The sequence below is a fragment of the Phyllobates terribilis genome, unplaced genomic scaffold, assembly GCF_046119375.1.
Source record: "Phyllobates terribilis strain yellow unplaced genomic scaffold, ASM4611937v1 Scaffold_5__5_contigs__length_657084704, whole genome shotgun sequence".
Lineage (NCBI taxonomy): Eukaryota > Metazoa > Chordata > Amphibia > Anura > Dendrobatidae > Phyllobates > Phyllobates terribilis.
The window spans coordinates 31527237-31546653 of NW_027362765.1; the positions used below are offsets into that span (position 1 = coordinate 31527237).

The 19417-nt window shown below is 43.0% G+C and overlaps 1 protein-coding gene across 1 annotated transcript in view; it reads left to right on the top strand.

Moving 5' to 3' along the window:
- The window catches only part of LOC141271850 (gastrula zinc finger protein XlCGF66.1-like), a 341588-nt gene extending 329736 nt beyond the window's left edge, over positions 1-11852 (top strand). Inside the window, exon 7 of the mRNA XM_073682045.1 lies at positions 7359-11852. Coding sequence (XP_073538146.1) covers positions 7359-8050 — 692 coding nt within the window. The 3' untranslated portion in view covers positions 8051-11852. The remainder of the gene's footprint in view (positions 1-7358) is intronic.
- Positions 11853-19417: the final 7565 nt, after the last annotated feature.

Sequence of the window (19417 nt, forward strand, 5' to 3'; positions counted from 1 at the left end):
CTGGAATTAGAAGATGCTGACCCTTATCTGCCCAGATCTGTAAGCTAAAAATCCAAATGCCAGCTTATGTAGAATGTGCTGACAAATTATAAAATCACTTGAATACAAATTATTATGATGGGCCTCTAAGAGAAAGCAGAGGATAATGATGCAGTGAGGGCCAAGTGTGAATTTCGCTACAAAAACAAGAGTTATCCTTTATGCTGACTTTTCGATTTCTATTAAAACTGACTAACTTCAAAAATGATTGCGATAAACTACATAAAGAAACATTACACCTGTGCCATGATATATCTCTAAGTTGTGCGTGACTGATGGCTGTAATATACATTTATTCACGGCTGCAGGAGATGTGTTGGCATGGCTTGTATATATTTCAATTCTAAGAAATTCAAATTACTGCACAATCGCTCCTGAAATGTGGAGCACTAATACTTTCTTTACTTTTTTGGTCAAGATTCATAGCCGCTCCAATGGTCCATCATAAATGCATACAAATCCAGTTTAGTATCAGAGCTCCCACCTCGAACATACATTCTTGTTGGGGATGTAACATGTTTTTTTTTATTTTATGTCTTTTTTACAGTTTCATTCTGTATATGTTTGATTGTGGTGGGATTGGCCTGTCTCGCTTATGTGAGTCTGCAACTCCCTGGTAGTCTTTAAAAAAAAGGTCTCCATTGTCTCTGACAAATGCTTGACATTTAACCCCATTACGTTCAATGATGGGGATAACCCGTCATGGCCGGATGCTAGTTTGCGCACCAGGATGGGTTATTCCCGTCATGACTTTGAACTGTCACTGCGTGTAAACACGCAGTGACAATTCAGTGCCGACAGCTGTCAATCTGACTGAACGATTGCGCAGGAGAAGCTGAAATATCAGGGTCTCCTGCCCAATCACAGCATGAGGTCAGCGCCGCTCCTGACCGTTAACCCCCTAAATGCTGCGATCGTGAGAAGCATTCAGGAGGCTGGCAGAGGGACAGGAGCTCCATTTGTCTTCAAATCGGCGCCCCCGCGATGTCATCGCGGGCCCCGATAATTGCCATGGTGACCTGGGGTCACCAAGCTACGAGAAACTTCTGAGATCGTGCTTACAGCATGGTCTCAGAAGTATTCTACACAGGTATAATGTACTGCAATGCTAGTGCATTGCAATACATTATACCTGTTAAAAAAGTGGAAGTCCCATAGTGGGACTAAGTAAAAAAGTTTTAAAAAAGTAAAAAAAAAATTGTAAAAATCTAAAAAAAAATTTTAATAAATAGTAAAATATATTACACTGATAAATACACATTTTATGTAAAAAAATAAACAAAAAAAAGTACACACATTTGGTATTGCCCCATCTAGAACGACCTGATCTATAAATGCGACAGACTAATTAACCCCTTCAGTGAACAGCGTAAAAAAAAACACATGGGAAACTATGCCTTTTCATCATACCGCTGGAAAAAAGTGGAATAAGACACGATAAAGACAGAGGTAAATAAAAATGGTATCGCTGAAAATGTCATCTTGTCCTGCAAAAATCAAGCTGCCATACAGCTCCGTTAGCCGAAAAATTAAAAAGTTACAGCTCTCAGCATACAGCAATGCAGAGATAATTAATATGTTTTTATATAAAAGTTTTTATTATGTAAAAGCGCAAAAACGTAAAAACAATTACATAAATGAGGTATCGCTGTAATCATACTGACTCGAATAATAAATCTTCTTTATCAATTTTAACACACGCGGACCGGCATAAAAAAACAATTCCTAAATTGTTGTTTTTTGTTTATTCTGCCTCCCAAAAATCAGAATAGAAAGCGATCAAAAAATTTCACTTGTCCCGCAAAAGACAAACCCTTACATGATATGTCGGCCAAAATATGGAAAAATTATAGCTCTCAAAATATGGCAATGCAAAAACAAGTCTTTGCAAAAAAAAAGCATTTTTTAGTGTGTGTCAGCTGTCAAACATAAAAACTCTATGAATCTGGTATTGCTGTAATCACACCGAGCCGAAGAATAAAGTTGTCCAATCACTTATACCGCATGAGGAATGGCATGAAAAATAAATAAAACCAATTCTTCACCTGCCGCTGATTTGTTCATTCTGCCTCCCAAAGATCACAGTATGGCTCTGCTCACATTTATCCTGCGCTCTGTGCTGAGCGCTTACACCGAGTTTCCATGTAAATCTCTGAAATAAGTGATTCAGATGAAACCCCCAGCAGAAGATGCCCTGTAATGAAGCAGATGGAGGCACTGTGGATGCCGTCTGACCTATGATCCGGCGGTGTCCGTCTTTTTAGGTGTAGATAAAAGCACGGTCAGCCACAGTTTTGTGTACCTCTGAAAAGAAGGACAACGCTGAACAGAGGCCAGACAGAGTCCAGAGTAACTCTGCTGCCCCATCTCATTATAGTGAATGGATCCCTCGGGGGTTTCATCTGAATCAAGTCATTCGGAGATTTAGATGGAAACCCCAACGTTAGTGCTCAGCGTAGAGGGCTGGATAAATGTGATCCTAAATGTTATGTAAAATGTTCCCTATAAAAGCTTCACATAAAAAGTCCCCACTCAGGTCCGTCATCTGTTATTGGAAATATAGGGGGCTTCCACGTTACTGGTAGTACAAAGGCTCTGGAAAAGCGAAATGGCTCCTTGTCCCCCCCAAAATAAATTCAGCAAATTCTGTACTCCCAAATCCAAATGCCCCCCTCCCTTCTGAGCACACAGTGTGTCTAAACCACATTTAGCATCCACATGTTTGGCATGGGTATGATTTCCAAAATGGGGTCATTTGAGGGGGGATTTTGCTCTTCTAGCACTTAGGGGCTCTGTATATGGAGTCCGCAAACTATTCTAGGAAAGTCTGCGCTCCAGCAGGCAAAAAGCGCTCCATCCCTCCCGAGTTTCACCGTGTGGCTAAGCAGTACTGTACAGCCACATTTTGGGTATTGCCATGTTCAGCAGAAATTGTGTGACACATTTTAGTGCCATTTTTTTTTTTTTTTACCAATTTCCCTATGTGAAAATGTAAAATCTGGGGCTAAAGCAAAAAATTCTGGTTAAAAATGTAGTTTTTTTTTTTTTCACTGACCATTGGTATAAAATTCTGTGACACCTGTGGTGTCAATATGGTCACCTCACCCTTAGATGAATTCATTGAGAGGTGTAGTTTGTAAAATTGGGTCACTTATGGGGGATTCTGCTGTTTTGGCACCTCAGGGGCTCTACCAATGTGACATGGCACACTCAAAACCATTCAAGCAAAATTTGAACTCCAATATGGCGCTTCTTCCCTTCTGAGCTTTGCACTGTACCTCCAGAAGTAGTTTTCAACCATGCACTGTGTATTGGCGAACCTTGGAGAATTTGCACAATAATTTTTGAGGTCCATTTTCTCCTGTTACCCTTATGAAAATAACAAATGTGGACTAAAAAATCATTTTTGTGGGAAAAAATTTTTTTTTTGATTTTCACAGCTCTACGTTATAAACTTTTGTGAAGCACCTGGGGGTTCATTGTGTTCAGCACACATCTAAATATGTTCCTTGAGGGGTCTAGTTTCCAAAATGGGGTCACTTGTGGTATGTTTCCACTGTTTAGGCCCATCAGTGGCACTCCAAACGCAGAATGGCGTCCGCTCTCGATTCCAGACAATTTTGCGTTCTAAAAGTCAAACAGTGCTCTTTCCCTTCCGAGCCCTGTCATGCGCCCAAACAATGGTATTCCCGCACATATGGCGTATCGGCTTAGTCAGGAGAAATTGCACAACAAATTTGGGGGTCCATTTTCTCCTGATACCCTTGTGAAAATAAAAAAATGGGTCTAAAGTAAATTTTTTGTGAAAAAAAGTTAAATGTTCATTTTTTCCTTCCACATTGCTTTAGTTCTTGTGAAGCACCTGAAGGGTTAATAAACTTCTTGCATGTGGTTTTGAGCAGCTTGAATAGTGCAGTTTATAGAATGGTGTCACTTTTGTGTATTTTCTGTCATATAGACCCCTCAAAGTCACTTCATACTGTATGTGATGTGGTCCCTAAAAAAAAAATTGTGCTGATGTAAAGTAGAGATGTGGGGGAAATGTTATTTATTAACTATTTTGTGTGATATATATCTCTGATTTAAGGGCATAAAAATTCAAATTTTGAACATTTTTACATTTTCACATTTTTTGCTAAATTTTCAATTTTTTCACAAATAAACGCAAGTCTTATCGAAAAACTTTTACTACTATCAAGAATTACAGTATGTCACGAAAAAACATTCTTAGAATCACTGGTTTCTGTTGAAGCATTCCAGAGTTATTACCTCATAAAGTGACACTGGTCAAATTTAAAAAATGAGGCCTGGTCATTAACCTACAAAGTGGCTCGGTCCTTAAGGGGTTAATTTAAGACACCTCTACTCTGCACTATTCTAAAAAAGTTCTCTTTAAATGTCTAATATTTCTTTAAGAAACTCATCTGAGAGGAAATATTGACCATATGATAGTTTAGGTAGCCGAGAGCCACCGAGCCACATGCTCTAATTACCCTAGAGAGGTTTCATCATTAGTTACTCAAGTTTTACTGATGAAGACTGTTGAGTTCAATCATTTCAGTAGATATGTTATTGTCTGTAGTGACAGTTTTAATCTACAGTAGGTACTGCCCAGAATACTCTGATTTAACCACTTCCCGCAGCCAAGAAGGGTTAGAAGGGAAGGAGCGCCATTTAGCTATTGGAACACAGATTTTGCTGGAATACTTGGAGGCACTGTCCGTGGGCACCTGGCAGCGTAAAAGATGGCTACTACAAACATGCTTTGCACTAGCTATTTTATAATTCAGATTCCAAGGATTGCCCTTCTCGTGACCCTTTATAGATTTAGAATTAGACATGACCCCTAGGCTGTAGCCAGGGTATTGGCTGCTTTTCAGAGGTGCGAGATAGCAAGAAGAATAGTCAGGTAGCCGGGTCAGAACCAGGAGAGCAAAGAAAATACAAAATAGGAAGACGCAAGAGTAGTCTGTAAACAGCCGGAGTAACAACAGGAAAGAAAATACACAAGCCAGGAGTTGAGCACAAAGAACTGAACCAGAGGAGAACAAGGTTGTATCTGGCAGCTTCCAGCAATATGCTTTGAGCTTTAGTAGAGTGTGGTGCTTTCCAATTACCTAAAGCAGGGAGCTGATTATTCCAGCTGGACAGCACACACACCCATAATGCCACACTGGACAGTACTACTGGTCCCTGCCACCCTATTTTTTAGTGGCTGGACAGAGCGTGTGCTGCCCAGATCTTCTCGTTCCGACATGTCCTCCCTAACCAGCGCCACTCGTAGAATGAATAAGGCCTCACCTGGTGACAAAAGCAGATATCACAGGGGCTGATCCCAGAAGAAATGTGACACAAAGCCCTAATGTGGCAGAATGGCAGAAAACTAAAATAGCAGAACACTCCCATAAAGTGACTCCATTTTGGGAATAATAACCCTCAGTAAATTCATCTATCTATAGTGACTATTTTGTCTCTACAGGCACTTTCCGGAAATTAGCACGCAGTAGATGTTCAAGAGTGGAAATTGCAAATATGCCATTTTATTTCCCAAAACATAGAGCCAAGATTGTGTTCCAGGACTCATGCACACCATAAATTAAGTGGATTCTTTTCACTACAGCAATTGCAAATACATGGATACTAAATGTGGTTTGTTTGTGCATGCTGCAAGGCTCAGAAACCAGGGGGAAACCTGACTTTGGTTGAACGGATTTTGCTGGATTAGTTTATAGAAGCCATGTTGCTTTTCAAGAGCCTTTCAGCCAGTAATAATGTGGAAACCTCTGTCTTTCCATTGACAGATGTTGGACCCTAGTGGGGACTTGTTTTTTGCAGGATGATTAGAAGTTTTTATTGGAATAATTTTCACCTACATAACATTTTTTATTAACATTCAATTAACGAGAGCCAACTTGGGTTTGGAGCAAACAAGTAATTTCCTTCTATGATGGAATCACTGACCTGGTGGATCAGGGAAATACGGTAGCCATAGTATATCTCAACTTCAGCAAAGTATCTGATAGTATCCTTATTGAAAAAATGACCAAGTATGGGATCAACAAGGCTATGGTTAGGTGGGTTCTTAATTGACTCAGTGATCGTACTGAGGTAGTAAATGGTTGCACATCCAATTGGAAGAGTGTTTCCAGTGGGGTACCACAAAGCTCTATCCTGGCCCCAGTGTTGTTCAACATTTTTATAAATGATCTAGATAAGGGAACTGAAGGTAAACCAAACAAATTTGTAGACGGTGCAAAGCTAGGAAGAATAGCTAACACTAGAGAAGACAGAGAAAGGATTTAGAAGGATCTAGATAAGCTTGACTTGGTCGAGAATGGTATTTAATAGGGAGAATGCAAGATTCTACATCTGGGCAAGAAAAACAAAAATTACATCTACAGAATGGGAGGAATAGAACTAAGCAACAGCATGTGTGAAAAAGACTTGTATACTAATAGATCACAGACTGAGCACGACTCAACAATGTGATATAGCAGGAAAAAAGGCACACACAGTTCTGGGAGATATTAAGAGAAGCATAGAGTCTAGATCACGTGAAGAAATTATCCCCCTCTACTCCTCCTTCGTCAGACCTCATCTGGAATACTGTGTCCAGTTCTGAGCACCACATTTTAGAAAAGACGTAAAAAAAACTCGAGCGAGTTCAGAGAAGAGCTACCAAAATGGTGAACGGACTTCAAACTATGTCCTACGAGGAATGGTTACAGGATCTGGGAGACAAGAAGGCTAAGAGGAGACTTAATAGCTGTCTACAAATATCTGAAGGATGTCACAGTGTAGAGGGATCATACTTATTCTCATTTGCACATGGAAACACAAGAAGAAATGGAATGAAACTGAAAGGGAGAAGATACAGATTAGATATTAGAAAAAAACATGTTTGACAGTGAGGGTGGTCAATGACTAGAACAGGCTGTCACAAGAGGTGGTGAGTTCTTCAATGGAGGTCTTCAGAGGCTGGATAAACATCTGTCTGAGATGGTTTAGTGAATCCTGCATTGAGCAGGGTTTGGACACAATGACCCTGGAGGTCCCTTCAAACTCTAACATTCTATGATTCTTTGATGGCTTTTTATTCTAATATTTGGGAGGTATAATGAGCAAACCGTTGAACACCACGCTCTACTGGTTCATGCTATTAGATTTTCTATTAGACTGCGAGTTGTCATTATCTTAGAAATGGCAAGTTATTTAGCGAAATTGAATTATTCACTAAGGACATTTAAGTAGAAATGTTAAATCATATACATTTCAAGGATATTTTATTCATAACTAATAGTTGGTTTTATTCTTGGCAGATGACTGTACTAGGAAATCAGAGGAACAACTGATTTCTTCAATAGACCTTGCGATCGCACAGGATACAATTGAAGTGAATGTCATTACTCCAGATATACCATCATCCCTTCACAGCAAAGATCTATCATCTGATCCTTTGAAACATGTCCTATCTTCTAATCCATTACAGACTACTAAGAAATATAAAAGTCAGAAAAAAGGCATAGAAAAACAATCTACTGTTAAACTAAAGAAGACATGTTCACATTCAGAATATGGAAATATTTTTCCCCTCGAAACATCTTTTGTTAAACATCAAAAAAATTACACAGAGAAGAGATTTTCTTGTTCCAAGTGTGGAAAATATTTTAACAAGAAATCAATTCTTGTTAGTCACCAGAGAATTCATACTGGGGAGAAGCCATATTCATGTTCAGAATGTGGAAAATGTTTTAACCAGAAATCAATTCTTGTTAGGCATGAGAGAATTCATACTGGCAAGAGGCCACATTCATGTTCAAAATGTGGAAAATATTTTAACCAGAAATCAGATCTCGTTAGGCATGAGAGAACTCATACTGGGAAGAAGCCACATTCGTGTTCAGAATGTGATAAATGTTTTTTACATAAATCACACCTTGTGACACATCAGAGAACTCACACGGGCGCAACTATATTTATGTTCAGAATGTGGGAAATTTTTTGCATATAAATCACACCTTGTGACACATCAGAGAAGTCATACAGGGGAGAAACAATATTTATGTTCAGAATGTGGGAAATATTTTATTTGCAAATCTCATCTTGTTAAGCACCAGAGAATTCACACAGGTGAGAAGCCTTTTTCATGCTCAGAATGTGGGAAATGTTTTACAGAGAAATCACATCTTATCACACATCAGAGAACTCACACAGGGGAGAAACTATATTTTTGTTCAAATTGTGGGAAATATTTTAATCTGAATTCGACTCTTGTGAGACACCAGCGAACTTACACAGGGGAGAAGCGTTTTTGATGCTCAGAATGCGGGAAATGTTTCAACCCAAAATGGTACCATCTTAAAAATTAAAAATCCCACATGTGGAGAATCCATTATCATACCTAGAATGTAATAAATTATTTACATGAAAATCATATTTTGTTTAATTAAAAATAACTCGCATGGGGAAAAACTATATACACTGCTCAAAAAAATAAAGGGAACACTCAAATAACACATCCTAGATCTGAATGAATGGAATATTCTCATTGAATACTTTGTTCTGTACAAAGTTGAATGTGCTAACAACAAAATCACACAAAAATCATCAATGGAAATCAAATTTCTTAACCAATGGAGGCCTGGATTTGGAGTAACCGACAAAATTAAAGTGGAAAAGCACACTACAGGCTGATCCAACTTTGATGTAATGTCCTTAAAACAAGTCAAAATGAAGCTCAGTATTGTGTGTGGCCTCCACGTGCCTGTATGACCTCCCTACAACGCCTGGGCATGCTCCTGATGAGGTTGCGGATGGTCTCCTGTGGGATCTCCTCCCAGACCTGGACTAAAGCATCCGCCAACTCCTGGACAGTCTGTGGTGCAACGTGACGTTGGTGGATGGAGCGAGACATGATGTCCCAGATGTGCTCAATCGGATTCAGGTCTGGGGAACGGGCGGGCCAGTCCATAGCTTCAATGCCTTCATCTTGCAGGAACTGCTGACACACTCCAGCCACATGAGATCTGGCATTGTCCTGCATTAGGAGGAACCCAGGGCCAACCGCACCAGCATATGGTCTCACAAGGGGTCTGAGGATCTCATCTCGGTACCTACTCTGGCAGTCAGGCTACCTCTGGCGAGCACATGGAGGGCTGTGCGGCCCTCCAAAGAAATGCCACCCCACACCATTACTGACCCACTGCCAAACCGGTCATGCTGAAGGATGTTGCAGGCAGCAGATCGCTCTCCACAGCGTCTCCAGACTCTGTCACGTCTGTCACATGTGCTCAGTGTGAACCTGCTTTCATCTGTGAAGAGCACAGGGCGCCAGTGGCGACATTGCCAATCCTGGTGTTCTGTGGCAAATGCCAAGCGACCTGCACGGTGAGCACAACCCCCATCTGTGGACGTCGGGCCTTCATACCACCCTCAAGGAGTCGGTTTCTAACCGTTTGTGCAGACGCATGCACATTTGTGGCCTGCTGGAGGTCATTTTGCAGGGCTCTGGCAGTGCTCCTCCTGTTCCTCCTTGCACAAAGGCGGAGGTAGCGGTCCTGCTGCTGGATTGTTGCCCTCCTACGGCCCCCTCCACGTCTCCTGGTGTACTGGCCGGTCTCCTGGTAGCGCCTCCAGCCTCTGGACACTACGCTGACAGACACAGCAAACCTTCTTGCAACAGCTCGCATTGATATGCCATCCTGGATGAGCTGCACTACCTGATCAACTTCTGTGAGTTGTAGAGTCCGTCTCATGCTACCACAAGTGTGAAAGCACAACCAACATTCAAAAGTGACCAAAACATCAGCCAGAAAGCATTGGTACTGAGATGTGGTCTGTGGTCTCCACCTGCAGAACCACTCCTTTATTGAGGGTGTCTTCATAATTGCCAATAATTTCCATCTATTGTCTATTCCATTTGCACAACAGCATGTGAAATTGATTGTCAATCAGTGTCGCTTCCTCAGTGGACAGTTTGATTTCCCAGAAGTTGACTTACTTGGAGTTATATTCTGTTGTTTAAGTGTTCCCTTTTATTTTTTTGAGCAGTGTATTTTATTGTTAAATTGTATAATAAACATATGACAGTTTTATAATTAACCCCTTAATGACTTTTGACGTACATGTACCTCTAAAGTCGTGTCTCTGCCTTTTGATGCGGACTTGCACACCAAGCCCACATCTTTCCCAGCACATGATGGCCGATTTAATCAGCCATCATGTGCCTTTAACAGCTGCAGGTGGAGTTTAGCTCCACTATTTTGTATGTAAAGTGAAACAATTGTGATGCAATTATAGTGTAGACTTTCAGGTTTAATTAAAGGGGTTGAAGAAAAATAACTTGTAAAATGTTTATAAATTGCAAACATATTTCTTGAAAGCCGCCTTATTTCATGGGCTCAAAAGTAATTTGACAAATTAACTTTATCAGAAAAAAAATGTTCATTTTTATACTTTGTAGAGAATTCTTTTCAGGGAATGACTGCCTGAAGTCTAGGAGCCATGGACGTCGCCAAACGTTGGGTTTCCTCCTTTGTGATGTTTTTCCATGCCTTTACTGCAGCTGACTTCAGTATTTTGCTTTTTTTTGTGTGGGTCATCCTGTCTTAACTTTTGTCTTAAGAATGTGAATTGCTGCTCCATGGAGTTGAGATCTGGTGTGTAATTCAGCCATTGCAGAATATTCCACTTTTTTGCTTTAAAAAACTCCTGGGTTGCTCTTGCTGATGTTTTGGTGAATTGACCATCTGTACTGTGAAGCGCCGTCCAATCAAACTTGTTGCTTTTGAATGAATCTGAGCAGAAAGTATTGCCTTGTACACTTCAGAATTTCTCTCGCTTCTTCTGTCATCAGTCACATCATCAATAAACACTAGTGACCCGGTGCCATGGAAGCCATGAATGCTATACCACCTCCACCATGTTTAACAGAGGATGTGGTGCGCTTTGAATTATGAGACATTCAAAGCCTTCTCCGTACTTTCTTCTTCTCATCATTCTGATACAGGTTAGTCTTCAAGTCATCTGTCCAAAGAATGCTTTTCCAGAACTGGGTTGTTTCTTTATATGTTTTTTTAGCAAAGTCTAATCTGGCCTTTATATTTTTTAAAGCTGATTAATGGTTTGCTCCTTGTGGTGAACTCTGTATTTGCTTTCAAAACGTATTTTCTTTGTGGTAGACTTAGATACTGAAACCCCTGCTTCCTGGAGAGTGTTCTTCACTTGGGTGGATGTTGTCAATCTCAGTGTCACATAGTCTGTCAGTATATACACACTGTAGGGTTTGGTACTGCTGCGGGTGAGGTAGGCACAGAAAGCATTTTCATTGGAATCCCGACTGGTTTATTAAGACTGCAGAAACCGCTCAGGAAGCAAAACAAAAAAACATCCATTTCCGGCACAATGTGGAAACACAAAGCAAAATGTCCATACAATGTTGTGGGTTCGCCCGCTCTGGATAGTGTCCAGTTCTTAAGTCCTTAGAGCAAACCAATATACTGGAGATCCACACATCTCCAGACACAGAATGAGACACTTGTCTCCATTTTATTTACCAAACCACGCCCCCGGGGTGGGGATATGTGAGCAGCCATTCCCACCTATCTCTTATGACTGCTCATAAAACCCGGCCCTGATACGCCCTATTAACCCTCTCAGCACTATACATGATGGCGCTTGTATTCCCAGGCTTACATCACCAAAGCTACCAACTTTGATGATACATATCTCTCCTCAAGGACCTGTCCAGCGGCCATCTTACAACACCTATTCTGATAGTCCACAGAGGCAGCAACACCATTATGCAAGAGTCACCACTAGAGATGAGCGTTGTTCTACTCGAACTGTTCGCCAATCTCAAATTCGAGCTGTTTTGGGCGGTGTTCGAGCCGGTCGGCGAACACGAACAATTTGAGAAAAATTCGGCTGTTCGAGGTTATGTTCGATAACTGTTCGTGCACCAAAATCATAACTGGATTTTTTCTCAGTAATGATGAAAATTAATGTTAATACGCAGTTTGAGTGTACAGCGGGGCGGGGGGAGGGGCAGGGGATGGATCTCTGCAGGAACAATGAAGATCTCCATTTTTTTTTCTCTTTCCCGCATTTGCAGTGGGGAGGTGCAATCTGTCAGCCTATCAGCAGCGCACACACGGAGCGAAGTGCTTTTTTTCACACAAGCAAGGGCATGTGTGATTGGCAGTGTATGTCACATGTCCTTGCCCTATAAGACCAAGCCATTTTCCCCGTCGCCACCATTTTCTCACTGCTGCAGCTGCGTGTTAGACGGCACCGCTGTTGCTGTGTGCGCTATACCTTGTTAATTTCAAGCCAATTTTCGCACAAATATACAGATAGCTTGGGAGTAGGGAATAGTTGTGATTGCAGTCCTTTTAAGGACTAGGTTACAGCATTTCCTACGACTTTTATCAGGCAGGTCTGTGCTCTTAAATAGATAGATTGTGGGAGTAAAGACTAATTGTAATTGGAGTCCTTTTCAGGACTAGGTTACATTAGTTCCTATCAGTTTTTGCCAGGCAGGTCTGTGCCAGTGCTGTGCAAGTTTTTTTCACAGCATTTGGCTGAATCTAGCAAAGCTAATCCTTTTTGGCCTATTGCAGAGTGTGTTAGTCAGTGGAGTAGCCTATCTGTGTTGCAAGATATACCACCTGTGTATAGAATACCAATTTTTTTACTGCACCTAGTGAAGTAAAATCTTTTGGGCATAGCATCATTCTATTAGTCCATCTATACTGACCTCCATCAGGTTGCAAACTGAATATAATTTTTTTCTGCATCTAGCTCTGAAAAAATATTTGGGCTTCTAGCGGTGTGTGGGACTTGGTCTATTAGTCCATCTATACTGACCTCCATCAGGTTGCAAATTAAAAATATTTTTTTTCTTCATTTAGCTCTGAAAAAATATTTGGGCTTCTAGCAGCGTGTGGGACTTGTTCTATTAGTCCTTCTATACTGACCTCCAGCAGGTTGCAAATTGAATATAATTTTTTTCTGCATCTAGCTCTGAAAAAATATTTGGGCTTCTAGCGGTGTGTGGGACTTGGTCTATTAGTCCATCTATACTGACCTCCATCAGGTTGCAAATTAAAAATAATTTTTTTCTGCATCTAGCTCTGAAAAAATATTTGGGCTTCTAGCAGTGTGTGGGACTTGGTCTATTAGTCCATCTATACTGACCTCCATCAGGTTGCAAATTAAAAATAATTTTTTTCTTCATTTATCTCTGAAAAAATATTTGGGCTTCTAGCAGCGTGTGGGACTTGTTCTATTAGTCCATCTATACTGACCTCCATCAGGTTGCAAATTAAAAATAATTTTTTTCTGCATCTAGCTCTGAAAAAATATTTGGGCTTCTAGCAGTGTGTGGGACTTGGTCTATTAGTCCATCTACACTGACCTCCATCAGGTTGCAAATTAAAAATATTTTTTTTCTGCATCTAGCTCTGAAAAAATATTTGGGCTTCTAGCAGTGTGTGGGACTTGGTCTATTAGTCCATCTATACTGACCTCCATCAGGTTGCAAATTGAATAAAAAAATTTTCTGCATCTAGCTCTGAAAAAATATTTGGGCTTCTAGCGGTGTGTGGGACTTGGTCTATTAGTCCATCTATACTGACCTCCATCAGGTTGCAAATTAAAAATAATTTTTTTCTGCATCTAGCTCTGAAAAAATATTTGGGCTTCTAGCAGTGTGTGGGACGTGGTCTATTAGTCCATCTATACTGACCTCCATCAGGTTGCAAATTAAAAATAATTTTTTTCTTCATTTAGCTCTGAAAAAATATTTGGGCTTCTAGCAGTGTGTGGGACTTGTTCTATTAGTCCTTCTATACTGACGTCCAGCAGGTTGCAAATTGAATATAATTTTTTTCTGCATCTAGCTCTGAAAAAATATTTGGGCTTCTAGCGGTGTGTGGGACTTGGTCTATTAGTCCATCTATACTGACCTCCATCAGGTTGCAAATTAAAAATAATTTTTTTCTGCATCTAGCTCTGAAAAAATATTTGGGCTTCTAGCAGTGTGTGGGACTTGGTCTATTAGTCCATCTATACTGACCTCCATCAGGTTGCAAATTAAAAATAATTTTTTTCTGCATCTAGCTCTGAAAAAATATTTGGGCTTCTAGCAGTGTGTGGGACTTGGTCTATTAGTCCATCTATACTGACCTCCATCAGGTTGCAAATTAAAAATAATTTTTTTCTTCATTTAGCTCTGAAAAAATATTTGGGCTTCTAGCAGTGTGTGGGACTTGTTCTATTAGTCCTTCTATACTGACCTCCAGCAGGTTGCAAATTGAATATAATTTTTTTCTGCATCTAGCTCTGAAAAAATATTTGGGCTTCTAGCGGTGTGTGGGACTTGGTCTATTAGTCCATCTATACTGACCTCCATCAGGTTGCAAATTAAAAATAATTTTTTTCTGCATCTAGCTCTGAAAAAATATTTGGGCTTCTAGCGGTGTGTGGGACTTGGTCTATTAGTCCATCTATACTGACCTCCATCAGGTTGCAAATTAAAAATAATTTTTTTCTGCATCTAGCTCTGAAAAAATATTTGGGCTTCTAGCAGTGTGTGGGACTTGGTCTATTAGTCCATCTATACTGACCTCCATCAGGTTGCAAATTGAATAAAAAATTTTTCTGCATCTAGCTCTGAAAAAATATTTGGGCTTCTAGCGGTGTGTGGGACTTGGTCTATTAGTCCATCTATACTGACCTCCATCAGGTTGCAAATTAAAAATAATTTTTTTCTGCATCTAACCCAGCCAATAGTTTTGGCCTAATACCACAGTTTGGCCACTCAGCTCTGCTCGGTTACCATCCATTGTTTTTTTGTGCAAACAACTCCAGAGTTGTGAATTAGTTAACCACCAAAATGAGTGGAAAAAGGCCTGCTGCTGGTGGAAAGGGGAATAGGCGTGTTGGGAAGGGGAAAAAAGGTTGTGTCCGTGGGGTAGGTGCAGAAGAAAGACCATCTTCCAGCCAAACTAAAATGTCTACTTCTTTTAGCGGACAATGTGATAAGATCCCTTTCTTACAGCCACGCCAATCGCTACAAATTCCAGATGAGGCACAAAAACAGCAGGTGCTTCAACGGATATCAAGTGCTCCTTTAAGTGGGCTCTCCTCCACATCAACTTCAACATCACAAATACTCCAGTCCTCAAAGGTGTCACCCAAATCGCACTTGCTTCCTCACAGCTCCCAAATCTCCAGCTGCCCGTCTGAGTATGAGGTAGAACAGATGGTTGAGTCTGCAGAGCTGTTTACTCATACTATAGCCTGGGAATCAGAGGTCGACTCCAGCGCTTCTGTGAATCCAGACGAGGAAATGATCTGCACTGATGCCCAGAATCTTTATGAGTCGGATCCAGGACCAGACGCAGAAGGTTCTGACCATAATGTAGACCCTCATTCCCAAACTGTAACTCCTGTTGGTGGAGACAATGAGGAAGACGATGATAAGACTCAAATACCTGATTGGAGCGACAACTTTAGTTTTTTGTCAGGGCAGGAACAGGTTGGCTCTGAGGACGACGGGTGTGATAACGCACAGGGTGATGATGATGAGGTCGGAGATCCCACTTACTGTCAACCCACAGTCAGCCAAGAGATGAGGTCAGCAGAGGAGGTGGAGGAAGATGCTAGTGACGACGAGGTCAGGTTGCGCCTTCCTGGACAGAGACGTAGTACTGGAAGCACGTCAACAACTGCATCCTCAAACACAACTCTGCCTCTCACCACAAGTCGTGGTGGCTCTTCAGGTCGCATGGTGCTAAGCCTTGCATAGCCTGGGCATTTTTTCAGATCGATAAAGATGACCCAACTCGTGTTATCTGTAACATTTGTCAGCAAAAGATAAGTAGAGGCCAAAAAATACATAGTTTGAGTACTTCATGCATGAACCGGCACATGGACATGAAGCATAAGTTGCAGTGGGAAGCTCAGTGTGCTACAATGCGGTCTAGCCGGCCGGGCCAACCACCGTCTGCCATATCTTGTGCATCCGCGGCCTCTTCATCCTCTGTGACTGGGGGGACAGCAGTCACACCTGTTTTGGGGCGCAGACCTGCCACCTCTTTACCCGCAACAGCCAGCGTGATTGGCAGGTCATCATTTTCTTTGGAGGTGGTAACACCAGCTGGTCTTGAGCGCTGTCCGACATCGATAGCACCACCTTTGGATCAAGGCAACCTAACATGTCCGCCTGCATCTTCCTCACAGACCGGCAGTTTGCCGGGGACACCCTTATCAACCCCGTCTAAGCACAATAGCCAGCCCTCGGTCCCTCAGATGTGGACAAGTAAAAGACCATTTCCTCCTAGCCATGAGAAAGCTAAGAGGTTGAATTTCACCATCTGCAAGCTCTTGGCTACAGAAATGCTGCCTTTCCGCCTGGTGGACACAGAGGATTTTCGAGACCTTATGTCCGTCGCAGTGCCCCAGTACCAGATGCCCAGTCGGCACTACTTCTCAAAGAAAGGTGTGCCTGCGCTCCACCAGCATGTCGCACATAACATCACCGCTTCTTTGAGAAACTCTGTGTGTGACAGGGTGCATTTCACCACAGACACTTGGACGAGTAGGCATGGACAGGGGCGTTACATGTCGCTGACTGGGCACTGGGTAACTATGGTGACAGCAGGACAAGGGGCTGCTGTCCAAGTCTTGCCGTCCCCACGAGTTGTGCGTTAATCCTCTTTATGTCATTTTTCCTCCACTGCTTCTGCCTCCTCAACCTCCTCTCGGTCTTCCACCTGCACCCAAAGCCTGTCTGGTCATGCCACAAGCTTTCTAACTGCGCAGAAGGGATCCTGCACACCTCCTTACTATGCTGGCAGTAGGGCTCAACGTCATCAGGCGGTTTTTACATTGAAATGTCTGGGAAATGTGAGTCACACAGCTGAGGAGTTGTGGTCAGCTCTGGAGAACCAATTTCATGAATGGTTGTCTCCACTGGACCTGAAACCAGGGAAGGCCGTGTGCGACAATGCTGCAAACCTGGGTGCGGCCCTTCGCCGGGGCAATGTCACACACGTGCCTTGTATGGCTCACGTGTTGAACCTGGTTGTCCAGCAATTTTTAGCCCACTATCCCAGACTAGATGGCCTTCTGCAGAGGGCACGGTCGCTGTGTGCTCACTTCCGCCGTTCGCATCCCGCAGCTCAGCGACTTACATCTCTACAGAAGTCGTTGGGCCTGCCACTTCACCGGCTAAAATGCGATGTGCCTACCCGGTGGAATTCAACTCTGCACATGTTGCAGCGACTGTGGCAGCACCGACAAGCCCTGGTGCAATACGTTCTGACGTATAGCCTGGGCCAACGAGATTCAGAGGTGGGGCAAATCACGCTGGAGGAGTGGTCTCAGATCAGGGACCTATGCACCCTTCTGCACAGTTTTGAAATGGCGACGAAGATGTTTAGTGCTGACGATGCCATTATCAGCATGACTATTCCGGTGATTTACATGCTGGAGCACATGTTAAACAGAATTCGGAGTCAGGTGGTGGCACAAGAGGAGGTGGAGTAAGTAGAGGAGGAGGAGTTGTATGCGGAAGGGCTAACATCTGCAAGGTCCAGACGGTCGGCAGCACCAGGGCGGCAGGCATGTGAGGGTGGGGGAGATGATTTTACCAGGGCGCATGGTAGCAGCCAAACTAGTGAGGAAGGTGCAGGATCCCAGGAAGAAGTGGAGGACGAACTGATGGAAGACTCATCAGATGAGGGAGACCTTGATCACATTTCTGTTGTGCGAGGTTGGGGGGAGAGGACAGAGGAAGGAAGCATGATTGTTACCTCGCCACCAACACAACAGGGACTTGGTGCTCCTGGATGCGCAACACACATGAGTGCCTTCTTGCTGCACTACCTGCAACATGACCCTCGAATTGTGAGAATTAGAAATAATCCTGACTACTGGGTTGCCACACTGTTAGATCCCCGGTACAAAAGTAAATTTGCAGAAATTATTCCTGCCATAGAAAGGGATGCACGCATGCAGGAGTATCAGCAGAGACTGTTGCAGAATCTTACATGTGCTTTTCCACAAAATACCAGTGGTGCACGTAGTGAATCTCACAGTTCCAACTTGCCAACCGTGGTCTGTATGGAATTGTTCAATAAAGGGCCCAAAATTAAGATAACATAGATGGGAGAGGTCTCTATGAATAGGAATTCCTAAGTATTTGATACCCTGTGAGGGCCAGGCAAAGGGAAAGTTGGACTGGATGGAATCCTATATGGATTTAGGGAGGGAGACATCGAGGGCCTCAGACTTCGCTGCATTGATTTTAAAATTTTACCATGTAACAAAGTGATCTATTTCAGCCATAACAGCAGGGATGGATATATGTGATTGAGTGATATATACTAGGACATCATCAGCAAATAGAGAGCACTTGTACTCGGTGCCTCCCACCTCAATCCACCTAATATTGGGGTTATGGCGAATTGATGAGAGCAGGTGCTCCGTCACTAGGATGTATAAGAGAGGGGACAGAGGACATCCCTGCCTTGTCCCATTGGTGATTGTGAAAGGTGATGAAAATGTTCTGACGCACCCCCTGGGCCTTGGGACACCCGGAGCCGGACCCTTTTTGGTGGATGCTGGTGGTTGTAGTCTTCGTGGCGGCGATCCGGTTCCGTGGCTCAGGGCGGTCAAACCAGTGGCGGAACTATTTATGTGGTTTTGATGTTTAAATGTCCGACTACGCCACCCGTGGATTGCGGTCAGAGTGAACCGCCGCTACAGGGCAGACCGCTAAGGCTGGTGTTGTGGGTGCAGCAGAGCGTAGCATAACTCCCCACGGGAGGAGTATAGCCTCAGGGCAGTGTATGCGGAGGATGGGGGTGATGGTGCAGGGCAGCAGCAGTAACGACACGGAGTCAGTGATGCAGTTCAGGGCCTTTACTCACAGTTCTTATTATCCAGACCACGTCTGCAGGTAACGGCTGCCCACGTCGTACTGTGCTCACCAGGTGAGGGGCTCAGACAACTCCCAGATAACTTTGGAGCGCTTCACAGGACCCCCTTTGTGTGTCCTTTGTCTGGCCTTTCTTACCAACACTTCTGTCCGGCTGCCTCGGGCCTCCTCTTGGTAAACTTGGCGCCAGTTTCCCTGACCCTATGTGGTGCCTTCCTAGCGGGTGGAGCAAGGGGCTGCGCCACATAAAATGTCAGAGCCTCCGGTTTCTAGCTGAGGGTCGTTTCCTGCCTCCACTAGTTCGGGGACCGGTCTCCCCCTTTGGCCTGACCCCTCCACGCAGGTGGATTCGGGCGTGCGGTGGCGACTCGCCCGTCCGCACCCCTGGGATCCCTTCATTCCTCGTTCCTGGAGCCTTCTCCGCTCCTCTTC